Below are 18,115 nucleotides of genomic sequence, written 5' to 3' on the forward strand. Positions count from 1 at the left end.
CTTTGGTTTGTTCTTGTATTCCACTCAAGGATATTCAAAAAGAGTGCCATAAACATTCTTCACAAGCATTTTAAATCAACATCTAAGTGGCTGCAATCACTTTTTATATTTTTCAAAAAATACTTCTCAATGAGAAACTGCACGTAGTACACTAAACATAAAACTTTTAGGAGAGCAAAAATGTAAAGGATTGTTTTTTTTTTTTTGCTCAACAGCTTTTGATCAGTGTGTCATTTTAAGGACTACGGCAAAGAATACCACATTTAGGGATGCAAAATAATATTGGTAGATCATCGGTATCAGCAGATAATGGCTTTAAATGATATACCTGCATCAGCTGAAAAATTGACTGTCTCAGGGAGAACATCATCCAAGACTGGTAAAATGGGATGAATTTTACAGTTTTGTTTAGAATTTGTTACATAAAAATAAATATAGCATGTTTAACATGTGACCTTGGTTAAAGTAGGTTTTTTTGCCCAGTGAGTGTGTACATTTTGAGAAGCATTGTATTTTATGTCTGCATCTGTGGGCCGTCACGATAAGAGCAGGCGTAACATGTTAATTCCGCTACAAGAGAGGTATGATGTCACTACTCTGAATTAACAAGAAAAAAAGGGGATTTTCATGCAGAGGACATCCCAAACAAGCACACTAATTGATTTCACATTATCACTTTTGTAGACCAAATAAAAGTTTGGCAATTTGAGTTTGAATAGTGTTAAAAAAATTTGTGAGTGGAGGAAAATGTAACAAAACAGCCCACTAAGTTTACGACAAAAATGTTTACCTCAGTATGAAGTGTGAGAGACAAGAGCTGCCTACAGGAAGCCTCTAAAAGCAACCGACTCTCCTAATTTACAGTAGTTTTGATCTTCTCACCATCCCTCGAGGGCTCAGACAGTATCTTGGAAGATAAGAGAGTGGAATAGCCACAGCAGCCAGGGGTTAAACCCTGCCACTTCCTGAATGGACAGGAAACAGGAAGTGTGAGTCAGCATTCCTGAAATGCCACACAGCTAGAATGTCCTCACACGCTGAATCGGTGGAGGTCTTTACATTTTTGATATGTTCAAAAACATCTGTTTGGTATTTGGTGGTTGAGAGACATTCTGGTTTTTTTTCTGTTATGGCTGAAAAAGCCCCTTTAAAAACTGTAAGAGAGACTTTTTATTTTTATTTTTTTTTTACATTATCTAATATAACATCTACAGCAAATAAGATCAGAAAAAAACATTTATCAACTCTCATATATCAATAGGAAACACAAATGCTGATGCACCATCATCACTTTAAGTGTTATCTGCCGTAAGTCTACAGACATTATTACTCATATCGATTATTATTAGCAAGTGACTTCATGTTTATGTGCAACTGGCCAGCTTTCCTGTTGTATCATCAAAACAGCCTGTGGAAGGTTGGAAAGGTTGTTATTTGAATGAGCTCAGACCTTTTTTATTTTAAAAAATAAACTTTGGAGAGTCTCCAGCTGACAACAATAGGAGACTACTGTATCAGCAGCATCTTACATTAATTCCAATAAATATACGCCAATATCAGATGGCTGCAACACTGGCAGTCTGCACAATATAAATCTTTTTTTATGAATGCAAGCAAAGACAGTTTTATGGCAGTTTGGACTGTTTAACTCCTGTGGTGTCTTGGATGCCTATCTTCATCAACTATGGAAATTGACAATTCCACACAGTCATGTGCTTACTTTTCTTTGCTTGATAATACATATCAAAACATAAAAATCCATACATGTTAGTAGAGTCTGACATGTAAAATGCAGGAAGTTATAATCATTACTATACTTCTATCATCCTGCAGAGGTCAGTGTCACACTGTTTCACATTATATACGCTGCTGTAAACTGCAAAGGGACTGTTGTGCCACTGATGATGTATGAGGACAGTAGAGCACTGGTCAGTTTCAGTTCAGAGTATTTCTGAAGGGACTGAGAAAAGTCAGATTTCCTTTATTCCAAACTTTCTGTAAATTTATACTTCCAATTGTATATCCTAAATCATGTTGTTTTTTTTTTTCAATTTTATGCATGATGTTAAATGAAGGGAAAGAGAAAGAGAGAGAGAGAGAATGACATGCAACTAATTTGCATCCCAGAGCAGATGCAGATCATTTGAGTTTCCCTTATGACCCTGACACGTGAAACCAACAACTGGTCAAAGTAAGGTCATAGGTCATAGATGAGCGTCTGTCACACAGCAAAATTCTAACATGTAACTGACATTTTTCCTAACTTTAGTAAAACATTGCAAATTGTGACGCTTTTTTGACCCCAAAACAACACCATAACAGTAGGCTGCTGGAGTATTTTGCATCTTACCAGAAGTTAGCCTTAATGCAGGGACAGAAGCGACAAGTAACCAACATTAATCATCATATCACCTGCATGTTAGCTACAGCATTGCACTGTAAATCTCTCATTCTACTGTAGAATACTAGAGTACATTTTAACAGTTATATGCTGTTGAAGTAAATTATGGAATTGTTACTGTAAAATAACTATAGGATACTGGCAACTACAGCTGCTAGTAGTTTACCGTACTTCTATTAGAAAATTTGTTACAGTGTTGGCGATGTGTTCCACATCGTTGGCATGAGGCAGCCCATGTTGGCTTTTTCTTAACTGGCTTAGCCTGTTGAGTGAAATCACTCTGATTGGCTGTTCAGCTCCGTGGATAAGAAGAGAAACGAAAGTGAGAAGAGTAAACAAACAACTAATGCCAGAAGGGTGTGAGATCGAGACAAACTTGTCATATTAAGTAAGATTATTATTTTAAGTAAGAGAATTTTTTTAGCCATGGGGCTGTTAAGTAGAAATGGTTCGGAATTATTTGTGAAATTTGTGTTAGTTTGCATCATTAACACAGACTGTATATAAAAATGGAGAGCATGACAGTTTCCCCCCAAAGTGCAGCTTTTTAATCTGATCTGAATTTGATCGCCCCCTGGTGTCTGACTGCAGTATAAGCCATAAAGCCCCCATGTTAGTAAATGGGACATAGGCCAAACTAAAAACTCACAGTACATGCCAATTACATTTTTTCCAAAGATGGTTTCTGTCACTGAAGGTAGTTCTCATCACCCTGTTTGTTCAAGTGTTTGTTTTTATGATAAGTTTGGTTTTAATCAGTTATTAAATTCTACAAAAAGGGGATTACTGCCATGATTGACAGCTGTGACAGCCAATTCATGCACTTGCATTCAATGGAGCTGCTCATGATTGGTCAGACAGGTTTTTTGGCGGGAAGTCTCCCACCATGAATATCGCTACTGTGCAGACTGCGGCTCTCAATGACATCATCAGCTCAAGATGGCAGCGGCCGTATCCCTGATATTTTGGCCTCACTTAACCGTAGCGGGGTCAAGTGAGGGCATGTGGTCCATCTTTGTATACAGTCTATATTTGTTAATGTGATAACTGGCTAACTAGCATCATGAATCTGTCCTGTCAGTCGTCCAGTTTTACTTTTTTAATGAGAAATACAGATTACTGGTATGGAGAGTTATTTCTTCTCTTATAGGTGCAGAATGTATCTGCTAGTTAGGCACTGGCTGTAGTCTTAGCGGTGTGTTCAGGAGCTAAAACACAGACAGTCCGCCTTCATTGCCATGTGTTTTTAAATATAAGTTTGGTGTCTGAGCTATACAGTGTTTTCATTTACTACTGAGCAAGACTGCAAAATTATTCTTGACAGATGGGAAATAAATCTTCAAAACACACTGCAAACCCTCAAACAGGCACTGCGTACATATTTTTTAGACACAACTCATAAATCATATTTCAGATGACCATCAAACCATCTGCTGTGTGCAATAGTGTCCAATGGTGTCCATGCTCACATTTCCTATCCTATCCTAGATGGTGGTCTGAGTCATCACAGCTGTGGCCTCTAACTACTGGGCCACCCTGCAAGGCACTGATCCTATCACTGTTATCTGTATTCATTTCATCTTTAGCTGCCTGATTGTCTTTGCATCTAAACCCACAAGTGTTTTTTGGGACTGGAAGACATTTGAGATGAGAATATCTTAATTCGAAATTCAGTTAACCTGGAAGGCTCAAAAGAAATAATTATTATTCTATTCTTTTTTTTATTATTGTAGAATGACTGCATTTCCTTGCTTGTCACATCTTCATTAATTCATACATTTTTATTTGCTCTGCAGTTTATCTCTGGCAGCATAACTTAATGTAACAAGGGGGTTCTCTATCTGCTAAGAATCCATCTGTTAAGCATAAGGTGAAATATTTTTCATCCAGTTCAAAACACTGTATATGTTATGGGACACAGCTAATATTTGTTCATTGTTTCCAAAAGCTACTCCACAGACGCAGCTCATAATAACATCAGTCTGTCAACTGATGAACTGAAGGAACTACCATTAATCACGTCTCACACTGCACAGCATGATTGATAAGCTGCAACACCTTGAAATGAGCCATTATGTTAACACAAGAAGACAAGACATGTGGGGTAAAGGTTGGGAGGCCTAATCACCTTCTCCCCTCCTTCTGTTCGTCACTGCTGCCTTAGAGGAATAATGACGGGAAACGGCGGCTCACACACAGATTGATGAGTGATCCCCGCAGAAGGCAACACATCATTAGCATCTTCTGACAGTAACCCCATGCCCTCCCCTGGGATAAAGACGAGCACGTCGTCCACAGATGAAAAGAGATGTGCTTTCATCTTGCAATAATGTTGCTGATTTCAATGGCGTTCAGTTGGGATTATACTCCTCATAAACATGTTTTCTCTCCCGGGCTTTGATGTCATTAAATTAATGGAGTCCATCAATCAAGAGTGTTTGGTCCAATAGATGTGAGGGCTCTTGAAACCGTGACGGAAGATGTCCACAAAACATTTTGCAAAATGAGCATTTGTAAAATAACACTGAGAGAAGGATGACAGTCTTTTGAGAGGGAAACTAAGGCTTGTAAACTGCACACAATGTCAAAGTTTCACATACATTTAATTTATTTCTTAAATTCGTTTGCATACACTATTTCTTGATTTGTTCTTGAATTTAGACTTTGTAATGCCTAATAATAAACTACATACCTGAACTACCTTTATGGGCTCCTTTCCTTCAAAGATATATTTTTTTCCTGTATCTTTTTATATTAACAACCTTTTTTTTTTAACTCTTTTTAAATGTGTCAAAACTAGCTTCAAACTCATGCTTTAAGCTAGTCTTGATGATTGCAATTTTATCAATAGCAATCTACGCATATTATTAAATTCAATGAGCGTTTTTAAAATCCAAGGGATGGAAGGCTTTTTTTCTATCCTTAGATACAATTAAAGTATTTGATGACGTGCCCTGGCAGAACTTACTTCAAATCTTTTAATGGTTCAAATCTGGTTCCAATTTCTTAAAATAGTTCAGGCTATTGTCATGCACTGTTTGAACATGCACCTGCAAAAGGTAATGCGCCACAACCCATGTAATTATGAGCCAGTAATTTGCGTATAACCCATGTAATCAGGAAGACTGCAAGCACTAATGCACAGGAGTAAATAAGTGTAAAGACAGAAAATGTGCATTAAAAGACACAGATGGGGGTGGTGTATGGGTCAAACAACAAAAGACTTTCGCCCAAGAGGCCAAAGTTTGAAATCAATTACCTTAAGGAACATTCTCACCATGTGTCTTTTGCTAAACCTAAACAAAGAAAAGTTATGTGCCTAAACCTAACCTTCATAACTTTACATTAAGTAAAAAACTTTACAATAAGTACATGGTAAGTGCTTTCACACTACATGCCACATTCACCCATTCACACACACATTCATACACTGGTGGCTGAGGCTATCATACATGGTACCACCATTCATATGCATTCACAGTCAGATGACGCAGTATTGGGAGCAATTTGAGGTACAGTATCTTGCCCAAGCATACTTTGACATGTTGACTGGATAAGCCGGGGATTGAACCCCTAACCTTCCAATTAGAGGACAACCCACTCTACCTCTGGACAACATGACGTCATTCGTGGCACACTAATTTACTGGAAATCATACAGTTTTATGTGAATTTTCAGAAGACACAAACTGTTATATGGGGAAATGTTAAATAGATCTAACTACTTCATTTTAATCCGCTGGCTTTGGTCGAAGTCAGTAGTTATGTATTTGGAGAGTTTACCTTGAAACTTGGTTTTTAGAGATTTCCACTGTTACCCGTACTATCTCCATCAGTATCGAGCCTCTGGCCTAACTCATCTGCGATGACAGCAATAATAAGGGCATCACTATCGGTAGAGAGGGACAAAATTTATCAATATACGCTGATGATGTGTTGCTCTCCTTAACAGAATCTGCAACAACAATACATTATCAAAAATAACTTATTTTCCAATATAGATATTATTCAGGATATTAAGTTAGAATGAATGAGACAAAACAATATCTGTTGCCCAAATTCCAAATTAAGTTTTAAAGGGACTAAGTATGGCTTTAGATACTGAGATATTTCTGTCCCCTTATCTAAAGAAAAATTATGCAAAGCAAACATGGAAACAGCTCTCTTCATGGTTTCAAGTGTGTGCTACAAAAAGGCTATTGTTTTAGGGTATTACAGGTTTATGTGGTAAGAGTAGAAGACTTAAATACTGAAACATCACTGTAAAGCCATTTACAACCTCAGTACAGTACTGTACAGAGGATTTATTTAGGAAATAATAAATCTCTTTGATTGGTGTGTATAGTCACCCATAGTTTCTTAAAGCTGCTGATTTTTCTGTATTAGCAGTGTATGAAATGACTGCAGTGTGTGTAAAGTAAAAGGTGTAAAACATAGTGACCAAGACAATTATAACCCAGCACTACAACTACATTTTAGCATTGATGCAACTTGACTTTTTTTGAATCACACTCACCGCTTTCAGACACGACATGCAGCTGTTTTCAGCTAAAAATAAAAGAGCTCTGATAGATCCACTGTACACTTCCTGTCAAGCACCAAATGGCAGATAAACAAAGTTAGCAACTTGCTGTCTTCACTGTAGACAGTGAAGCATTAAATTTCTTAAGAGCCTCCATATGAGTTGGCGGGGAGCAAAAAACAGAGATAAAAAGGGAGAGTGAATATTGGAATTACTATATATTTGTCTTTGCTTTGGCCAAAAAATCTTTTATTGCTCCTAGTGGCAATAGGAAGATTGCCAGGTTAGTGTCGGCCCTTATAACATCATATTTCATATAGATTTGCCCACTGACAAACCAGATTAGACAAATGCTTCAGGCTTTAACTCAAGTAAACCTGCAAATCAGAAGATCTCGAATGGATTTAGTGAATCCACTGTCTACCGCTGGCATACAGAAACATATAACATGTATTTCCTTATCATTTGGAGTGGAAAACACAACATACAACATAAAATTATGCAGACATAAAGAGAAAAGAGAGCGACATCTTTACTTGGCTCATTTTGTATAGATCTATATAATAGACTGATTATATTAGCTATTTTCTTACAAAAATGAGGTCTTGTTCGGAGGCCGTTCATGCTAATGGACTTTTCTTTGTCGAAGCCAAGGCAAAAGAAATCTGCAAACGGGGCACAATTTATGGAGGCCCGCTACCTTTCGTTGGACTTATTGGGAAAGATTTAGGAAACCATCTACTAGATTGATATTTCCTCTTGATATATGATTCTATGTCAGTTCATTTACTGTAGGAAAGCCTTGAGGTAGCAGGAACCCCACCATCCCCCAAAATGTATCTAGTAATTGACCATCGTGGTTATGTTCAATGATGAGTCAAGGGCACCGGTAACTACAGGGAAATTTAATTATATGTGCACTGGTGCAGTAAAAAAGAATTCAAGGATACTGCTGGCCTCCGCATTGTGGGTTGAAATGTGACCATACAATATTCTCTTAGACCTTCTGTCTCCACTGTGGAGCATTAAAGGATGAAATGATCCGATTAGTTTTAAAAGAATATGAAGAATCAGACTAATCAATGAATTCTGGTATTAGTACAAGCATCAATCTCTCAGCTAAATCAACTCCATACAACCACATAAACCTTTCACTGGACAGTAAAAGGCTACATATCACACAGCTGCAGGCTTACGTAACACATGGTACCGTGTGTCATGGGTGTGTGTGTGTCTTTTGTTAGCTCACCAACTAGACAGCTCATCATCCCTGATCAGTATGCAGCGCCATGCTCCTGCCCATTTTTAAGATCCCTGCTGTCACCATCTCCCTTCTCGTCGAGGTTTGTGTAGCAAATGTCAACGTAAATATTCATATATGTGGCTTTGACCTTGGAGGCTGTCTCTTCGCACTGCACTTTCTCTCTGCCTGGTTAACATTCAATATCAAAAAGCAGGAAATCAAGAATAATAAAGTGAAAAAGAGGAGGTGAGATGTTTTGTCAACATGTGATGTGGAGTTTCTCAGAATGATGTGTTATTTTGTGACTTCTTTTTGTCTTTCGCATTTACAATTTATTTTGCATTAAATATAATAGGTGTACAGTATAATGAAAAAGGTATAGACAATGCTATTATCCTATCATGCTATTTTACTTGAAGGTATACGAAGCAGGATTTCCCTAAAACAACGTAGAGACTGAAACAAAAGCAATCCCTCTCAATTATCACTTTTAAAAGTGTGTGGCCGTGTATTTATCTGCAGACACTCTGCCTGTATTTTCTTATTATGCCTCTATGACAGCTATAGCCATAGCCAAAAGCATTACGTTTTTGAGTTGTCTGTCCATCCATCCAATTGTTTTGAACTTGATATCTCAAAAATGCTTTGAAGGATTTTTTTTTTTTAATTTTGGCACAAACTCCCACTTGGACTTAATGATGAAGTGATTAGATTTTGGTTGTCAAAGGTCCAAGGTCATGGTCGATGTGACCTCTCAAAACATGTTTTTGGCCATAATTCAAGAATTCTTACAATAACCAGGACAAAATTTCACATCAATGTCCCATAGGGTGTAATAATGAAGTCATAACATTTTATATCCAAAAGACCAAAGGTCATCTTCACTGTGACATCATAATGGTCTGCAAAAATGCTTTTATAGCCATTATTAAGCATCATATATTGGGAACAGAAGGGAAGAGATTTGATCAGATACTGAGTTGGTGACATTAAACTTGGGTGTCCACCTTGAAACTGTGCTGATTGTATGAATCCGCTGCATGTCAGGGGGGAAGATGAATGTAAAGCATCTGTGTTTTTACAGATATTGATGTAAACTGTAAGAAAAACTTGACTGGTGCACAGAGGCAACCGCAGGGCAGTAATTCGAGTTTTTCTTTATTTTGCTGCATTCAAGATGCAGGCACAGCACACAGATTAGGTTGGCACTTTATCAAAAGGTAGTGACCAGGTGCCATGCATCCAAGAGCAAGCTGCAAAAATTGCAGACAAAGTGTTGAAAGATATAGCAAATATAGTGAAAAAGCAGAAAAAGCTGGTGTTGGCTTTCACTTTCAATTTTACTGTTGTTGTTTAGAAACAGTTGCTGACAATTCCTAAGCAGTATACCTTTAAAGGACCTGTATACGACATTCAGAGCACACCTATCTGTGAGTTTACATGGACATGGATAACCTGTTTATGATAGGAATTTTTTGAGCATCCCATTCATGTGTTTAAGCATGTCATATTCTGTTTATGAGAAACCTGAATATGCTTGCTGAAGTGCTCTGAAGGAAACTGGGGTGTATACAAGAAATATAAACAACCTGATTTCTCTGTGCTCATGTAAACAACTTATAGAGGTTTGCCAATATATTAATGCCCTGAATGTTGTATACCACTCCTTTAATGGTGACTAATATGTAACCGCTTTACCTCGGAGCCGGAAAACTCTTTGGACTTTGGAAGTTGTCATCCAGCATAATGTTTCCAATCTTACACTGTAAGAACCTGAGAGTCGTCAAGAGGATGGAAAAATTAACTATAAACACTCAAAGTCTGCGGTCACTTATTAAATCCCTGCCATTTCTCTGCCGTCTCATTACTTATAAAGTTCTTTTACTGGGCACTGAACACCAAGCAATTAACATTTTGAGGCTGTCCTCCTGCCAGGTGAAGTTATTTGGGGTATTTTTAACCCTGTCCTCATGAGATTGGGTTGGAAAGTTTTGAAATTAAATGATGATGAAGGAATAAAGAAAAAAATGTGACGTAAAGCTGGGGAGCGGGGATGAATAGGGTTCAAAACCCGGAAGGCTTTTAAAGGTGACCCTTTGTCTTTTAAAAGGTCTTCTGCACATTCAATTGCTTAATTTATTCATTAAAAATGAGCTGTTTAAGACACCACCTGCAAAAGCAAATTCCGTGTTGCAGTCCAGTGATGGGAAGATGTTACATTAATTTATGTCTACAGTGGCCTAAACATGTTTTTAACCTCACAGGTTCACTATATCTTTCATGCAGAACAAATTGTGACAGCATCTCTTTTTATATGATCAACAATGGTAAATAAAAGTAGTATAAAATCAATATTCTTCCTGTTACCTGCAGTGCTATTTATTAATCTAGACTGTTTTGGTGTGAGTTGCCAAGTGTTGGAGATATCAGCTGTAGAGATGGCCATTGCTTTTTAAATGTAGCTGTACACATGTTTTTATTGATCTATGGAACTGATGCCTAATTTTATGTGAGTGTAATGGGTGTGAATTCTTTTTCATTTTGCTGGAGCCCCCTACCAAAGGCAATTTTCTGTCACTATGTGATAGACAATAAAGTTTTTTGAATCTTTGAATCTTCTTTCTATTACAATGGAACTTGATGCCACTTGACTTGTGGTGCTCAAGGGCCAAATAACTACGTTTTAAAAACTAAATAGCAATGTGTCTTTCCAGATCTAATGTCCTCGTTACTCAAGATAATCCATGGACCTTGTTGTGTGCAGACTCACCTTCACCTGTCAACCATATCACCACGCAGAGGGACCTACCACCACTGAGCTGGCTAACGTCACAGTCCAGCCAAGAATGACACCATTAATAATATATCTCATGCTACCACGAGCACGAGTCTCTCATCCATGAGTAGATGCACACTTCCTTCTGCATGCTGATACAGTAGGCAGGTGTAAAAAGCAAATACTTCCTAGATAAAACTGCTCACAACAAGATCAACCAGGTTATGATTTCTGAAAAGAAACATTAATGTTTAGTTTTCAAATTTTTTGGGTGGTGCTTTGAGCAATCTAGATTGATAAACAGCATTACAGGTTGGGAAAAAATATGTATTGCTGATTTGGGGTTGAACTGTCACCTTTAATTTAACACATTTAGAGGGGAAACCTAAGATTATCAGATGGAGCTATGGGGAGAAAAAAAGCTGGTTAAAAAAACCTTTTATTGTTTTTAATAAAGGTATTAAATCACAGCTAAAAGGGGATAACATTGTTCTCACACTTAATACCACTTTAGACATATCTGTACTTTGGAAATTGTGTGGTTATATTTCTGTGTATGGGTCGGGAAGTATTTTTTATGTGTATTTGTGGATGTATCTTTGGGGATGTATTTGTGATATTTGTGGATGTATTTCGTGCATGGATTTACTAATGCTCTTTTTTGGGTGTCTGTGTACGTGCTTGTGAATGTATTTTCTGTTTTTTTAAATATTCTATTCCTCCTTTGAAAAAAAGCCCTCTGTGGACAGGTGTTGTACATTAGCGCTACTGTGATCAACTATAACTATAACTGTAACTACTAAACCTTTAACTAGAACTGTAACTATAGAAGAAATAAACACCAAATGTTTAAGGATTTACTGAGCTACTCCGTCATTACACAGATTCAGTTTTCCTTAAAAAAATCACGTGCAAATATACCTGCACTCATGTACAAACAATAAATGTCTCTTGATGCTGAGGTGATGGCAAACTGACACTATGAGAGACCTCCACCATGCTTATTTGTCTTGTAGTTGACAGCAAGAAGATATACACTAACAAACTGCTGGCATTTCTGTATGCAAATCTGTAAATACAAAATGTGCTGCAAACACAGGAAGGCAACATCTGACATCTGGAAAGATGTCACGTCGGTTCCAGGAAAAACAGACCGAGCACAACCTTTAACAACTGGTGTCCCTAATTGTTTGATTTTTAATAATATAGTGCCACACTTTTTCCGTCAGTGTATTATAAAGAAATTGTCTGCTTCAATATTCCAAAACCTTCAGGCGTGTATATGTTTTTCTGTGATTGCAACTCTAATACAATATCACACAAATCATCAGTCACAAATGGCCCTCCTACAGACAGTGGAAATCTATTCATTATGTGTCTTTTTGCACAAAGCTTAAATTCATTTAGCAGGACTCTGCTGTTGTTTTTACAAATTACATATAAAACAAAGGAATACTCTCCCTCATGCAGCAAACAGCCGAGAAACAGCTACTGGTGCAATTATGTTGAAAACAAACAACTCAATCCAAAATTAGAATGAAGCCAAATTGAAGTGCAGGACGTGTTGAGTGCTGCTGCACAAAACTAAAAAGCCATATGCCTGAAAACAGCTTGTATCGTTTCAGCTCCATTGTAAGCTGTTCATTGGATTCCTTATAGCACACTTTTCAGTGCGATTGAGCTTTTGTTATTTTTCCAACATTCTCTCATTTCTTTTTAATGTTCCTGTAAATCATTCCTAATATATCTCCCGCTTTGATCAATTGTGGAATATTTCCACTTAGGCTATATGAATTACCTTTATATGCCTTTTTTGAAAACTTCCAATAATATGAGGTATTAAAAACTCAACCTTTAATTCACACATAATTCTATAGACTACAGCAGCTCCTGCATCTGAATGCTGCCTTTAATTTTGATGAAGGTGAACTCTGATGTAACTAAAGAGTAAGTTATCATAGGGCTGAAAGACTTATTTTGATTCAGAAACATGTGGCAAACTACAATAACCAGCTCATAGTTGGATGCCCCCCTAAAAAACTGAAATTGCAGTTACATCCACGTCTGTGAAAAATGACACACAGAAGAGTTATACAATTGGCACTGTTTCAAGGTGAACACCTTAGATTAATGTCAGTCGTCACTAGTTCAGTATCTGACCAGATGTCTTCTCTTCTGTTTTTGAGTTATGATATTGAGTGATGTCAAGGTGAAGCTGACTTTTGGGGCTTTTATGCCTTTAATGTATAGGAAAGCTTTAGTGTGAAAGGGGGAGAGAGAGGGGTGGCAACATGCAGCAAAGGGCTGAGACCAGAATCGAATCCGCAGTCGCTTTGGCAAGGATACAACCTCTGTACATGGGGCACCTGCTCTAGCCACTAAGCCACTCGATGCCCCGACCTTTGACCTTTTGGATACAAACTGTCAGCACTTCATCAGTATATCCTATTACAAATTTGTGTGAATTTCTTTCAAATTTAGCATACTAATTCTTGAGTTATGGCCAAAAACATGTTTTGTGAAGTTGTGTAAGTTCATTTTTACTCCCTCAAGGCGTTCTTGAGATATGGTGTTCATGTGAATGAGAGGGATGTAAGGTCACAGTGACTTTTGGCCACCAAAAAATATTGTTAAGTCCAAGTGAATGTTTGTGCCAAAAATTCCCTTGTACTGAGATATTACGTTCACAAGAATGAGACAGGTGGGGTAACAGTGACCTTAAACTATGACCACAAACCACCATCAGTTTATCACTGAGTCCAAGTGGACGTTTGTGCCAAATTTAAAGAAATTCCCTCAAATTGTTCTTGAGATATTGTGTTAATGAGAATGGGATGTATGGACAACCCGAAAACATAATGCCTCCGGCTAGGGCTATTGCTAATGTAGAGGCATAAAAAGTGAAACAGAAAGATGTTCTATTCATTCTTGCTCAATGTGTTGATTAATTTGAAAAAAAAAGGAGTCTGATGCCTTTTTTCAAGGTGATATAGTTGCTAATGTATACTTAGGAAGTTGTTTTTTTAACTTCAGCCAGAGAGGTTTTATAAAAACTTACAAGTCAGCAACTCCTTGTTACAACAGATTTGTGTCCTCTTATACTCTTGGCTGTACACACGTGAACCAGTTATTAAGTATTAAGTGATTTATATAAATAATAAAGTAACTAATCCTGCCAAGACTTTGCATTAAATCTGGCTCATGTTACTGTTAAAGACTGTAAGGCTAAGGCTGCATCACTCTGTGGTTCTGCCTAATTTGGGATACAAAACTGGCCATCATCTTACAGGACCGAAAAGAGACTGCAAGAGGATTTTTTTAGGAGTAAAAAACAGAAATCCCCTGCAAAGTAGAGGCATAATTCTAACTATATGTGAGCCAAGAACTCTCTCTCTCTCTCTGAATATTACCACAATTCATTCCAAAGGATATAACTAGAATTAAGATACAATCACATATCAATATTACTTCATTATGAATTTCACATGCACATTGAAGAAATTATTAGTCCATGATCAGTCTTTATTTCAATTGATGGCTCTTTTTTTTGCAAAATAATTGTTTAACTGTAACTAAGATCCTCAAACTGTAGGATGACATTTACCCCAAGAGAATTCAAGGGATTTGTATTACAGATGAGCTCAAAAATAACTGGAAGAAAGTTAAAGGTCTAGTGTGTAGGGTTTAGGGGATATATTAGCAGAAATGGAATACAATATATTATATTACTGTAGAACAAGCTGTTTACACCTTGGTAGGAAATGTCCTCATTCACGATATCCACCCAGAACAGACAATCCAGACACAGGCTTTAGACAGGCCCATTCATATTTTTGTGGTTTTGCATCGACCATCGTAGCTAGCAGTGCCTCTGTGATGAGCAGCATTGCAAAAACACCACTTTTTTTCATTGTATAACCATGCCATTCAGTGTTTTTGGCAGTTAAAATCTCCAGGTCTCTTTGTTTTTTGAATATTTCAGCTGCCAGTAAAAAATTCCCGAACAATGAATACTGAAAGAATCCTGACCAAGAATTCAAGCTTGGCACATGGAATAAGTTTCAGCTGGTTGCGATCTGCAATTCTCACCACTAGATGTCACTAAATCCTACACACTGCTCCTTTAAGTTTGGTATGCAAAGGTTTAAAGAAAAATAACTGTATATTCACTGCAGCCTCGTTCTTAGCATTTACAACAAAAATATTTTAAAGTTTGAACACCCTAAACAGCTAAAAACTTCTAAACTAAGTACTCTCAAAATCCATTTAAATTGTAGTGTTAATTTCACTTGCCATATGCCTCCCTCTATGGTATCTTATCTCTATAACCAATGTTTAGACTGATGGAATAAATATCTTGAGACCATTATGTAGTTAGCGTTAGGGTAGTTTAGTTTAAGGTTCTTGGTTAGTCTTAGGGGTTTTGTAGGTTGGAGATGTTACTGTGCAATCCATGTACTTTCTTTTTCTTTTCTTAAACAGACGGTGCATTAGTAAATATATTGCAAAAACTATTTCCTCTTTGACTGGGTCCCCGTTCTCAAGTTATACATAGCTTAGTAGGGTGTCCCTTTTCACGTCTTAATTATGTCTCATGAATTGTACTTGTATCTTTTAACCTTTTCTTTTTTGTCAATAAAATTTTACCTTGAATTTGATTCCCATAACTAACGCTATATAATATATTGCCTTTTCATAGAAAGCACAAAAGAACACGGTCTATACATTGAGTGTTTCAGTGTCTCATATTGAGATAAATGCCAAAGAAATGTCAGCTATACAAATAGACAGCTGTCATGGTAACTCCAATATCTAATATCTGGCTTAAATGCTTTTTACAAAGCCTTTGTCTGCTCCGGCTCACAGAGGACTGGTGAGCACACAGAAACCATGGCAACGCCTCAGAGAGGGGGGAAACAATCTTTTCCTGACCACTAAAAGGTTTTGAGTGGTTAATTTAGCAGACAAAAATGAAATAAAGTTTTGAAAGGGGCAACATACACTTCTGTGTTACGAGTTATTTTCACTCCTTTTATTGCAGTTATAAAATTTGCATGATGTGTTTTTTTATATCCTCTCATCCTCTGATTTAGAATTCTCCCGTAACATTTGATGACTTTTTTCATGGTGCTGTGAGTAAAGACTGCAGTAGCCTGCATGTGCTGGCAGATTCCCTATAGACAAGCAATTTGATGTGGAACGCTTGTCCCATGAGGCAGTGCACTCAGCTTATCAACATGATTCATCTCTGTGATAACACCGTGTGTTTTAGGTGGGGCTGCGCAGTATATGATGGGTGAGCAGCACAGCAACTTGCTGCTGTTTGTGGATACAGAACATAAGGGGGGGCTGGCTGGACATAAAACACTTCATGCTTATTACATTTCTCACCACAGGTTTAGTGAATGAAGTGCAGCAGTGCTACAGTGTGTGTAATGATAGAAAATACTTGTCTCAAGGAAGGGGCTGTTTGTTATTTATGAGAGGGCAGGAGTGGTGCAGAAAGAGCTGAGGCATGTCAAATAATTTTTTAGGCACTTGGGAGGAACTTTCGTTTTTTTTAAATATAATTTTGGCTCAGGGGAGGGACATACGACTTTAAATGACTGTGTACTGTATTTATTTTACTGCCGATTTTTAAAAGAAAACATGCCATGTTTAAACATGCCATGTAAAAAAAATGCCAGATTTACAGCATTTATCACAGCTACAAACTGTAAAAACAGAACTAATAGTTGAATTTTCAAATTCCCAACTGTCCTTGAACACATTATGCATTCCCATCTTACTCAGAAAAAAATAGCCAAATCTAAGCTTAAAATAGTTATACATCCATACTCACTTTATTCTACATATCTCATTTATAACTTTGCCAAAAATAAACTGTTTACAGTGTCACAAGAGTGAAAAACCAAAGCTTTTTCTCAACTCCAGGACTTCATCTTCAACTTTTCGCTTAGTAGCATAAAAGAATAAGTTTTTAAATCTATCAACTAATTTATGGTGGAGGTAGGGTCATACATTTTCCCCCAGTCACTCTGGGAAGCTCAAGAGAAAAAAAAACAAAGACAACAACAACAACAAAAAAACAGCCACCTCCATTCTCTGATAAATAAACAACAGTCCCTAGTGTCTCTTAAATGTCCCCGTTATTCAAGGCAACATGGAAACACTCTATAATATCAACACTCCACACCTTGTAAATATTAGCTCCTGCTATTTGCTGATGAAATACTAAAGCAGCACTGGCTTAAGTGTGAAGTAGCTCAGGTAGGCGTTCGGCCGCTGCTGACACGTGGAACATTAATCATGCTTTGCTGCGCGTGCACTTGAGCTGAAACGCTAGAAACCCAAAGGTCTCATTCATAGGCTACTTTAGGGGCTACACCGGAAAAAGGACTGCAGGAATAGACCAATCCCGCGTGCGTGAATAACCAGCCTGAGCTGCGGAGCGCGAGGGCAGTCTGAAAACTTAGGCGCTGTCTATGGTGCTGAATCGCCCCGCGGCGTCCCCTCAGTCTGTGAGGGGACCGACGAGCCTGTGAGCGTCATCTTTTCCCACGATCTGTTCATACCTGAGCTCTCTCTCGATGAATGATGGAAGTCTACAGTTTCCAGATTTAACTCGGACACCACCACCATGAAGGACTTGTGGATTTAAATGAAGAATCCGCCTCGGCTCGACAAAATGTTCTCGTCATTTATCACATACTTTCACTGGTTATCTATTTACTGACCAGCGCGAGCTCGATTCAGCCAGAAACGTTCCATTCATTCATCATGTTACAACAATGAACTGCTGTGATTTTGTTGCCCTTCAAGCATAGGAGATTTACGTTTTTAATCAAAGAGGAGCAACGATACCCACGGAGACATGGCTCGTCTGCTTGTTTTGGTCAACTCCGTTGTCCTGTTGCTTTTTGGCAGCGACATGTTCTTGGTAGGAGCAAGTAAGTATGAGCCTCTATGGCAGAGGAGTCAAATCAATTATTGTGCACTTTGCCTTGTAAAATGCGCCATTAGCCAAAGTATTGCAAAGCTGCAGCTGTGTTTGTGAGAGTCTAAAGAGGCTTTCGTTGTATTTTTAATTTGCACCCGATGATGCAATTAATGTCACCCTCCAATCAAATATGAAACGATATCTAAATGTGTTTTGTATGCTCAAATCTACTGT

General features: G+C 37.7%; 1 protein-coding gene across 1 annotated transcript in view; it reads left to right on the plus strand.

The window, feature by feature from the left end:
- Positions 1–17,389: 17,389 nt before the first annotated feature.
- Positions 17,390–18,115, plus strand: part of fndc4a (fibronectin type III domain containing 4a) — a 30,165-nt gene continuing 29,439 nt past the window's right edge. The window contains exon 1 of the mRNA XM_042503776.1: positions 17,390–17,891. Coding sequence (XP_042359710.1) covers positions 17,816–17,891 — 76 coding nt within the window. The 5' untranslated portion in view covers positions 17,390–17,815. The remainder of the gene's footprint in view (positions 17,892–18,115) is intronic.

This window comes from Plectropomus leopardus, chromosome 16 (assembly GCF_008729295.1).
Source record: "Plectropomus leopardus isolate mb chromosome 16, YSFRI_Pleo_2.0, whole genome shotgun sequence".
Classification (NCBI taxonomy): Eukaryota; Metazoa; Chordata; class Actinopteri; order Perciformes; family Serranidae; genus Plectropomus; species Plectropomus leopardus.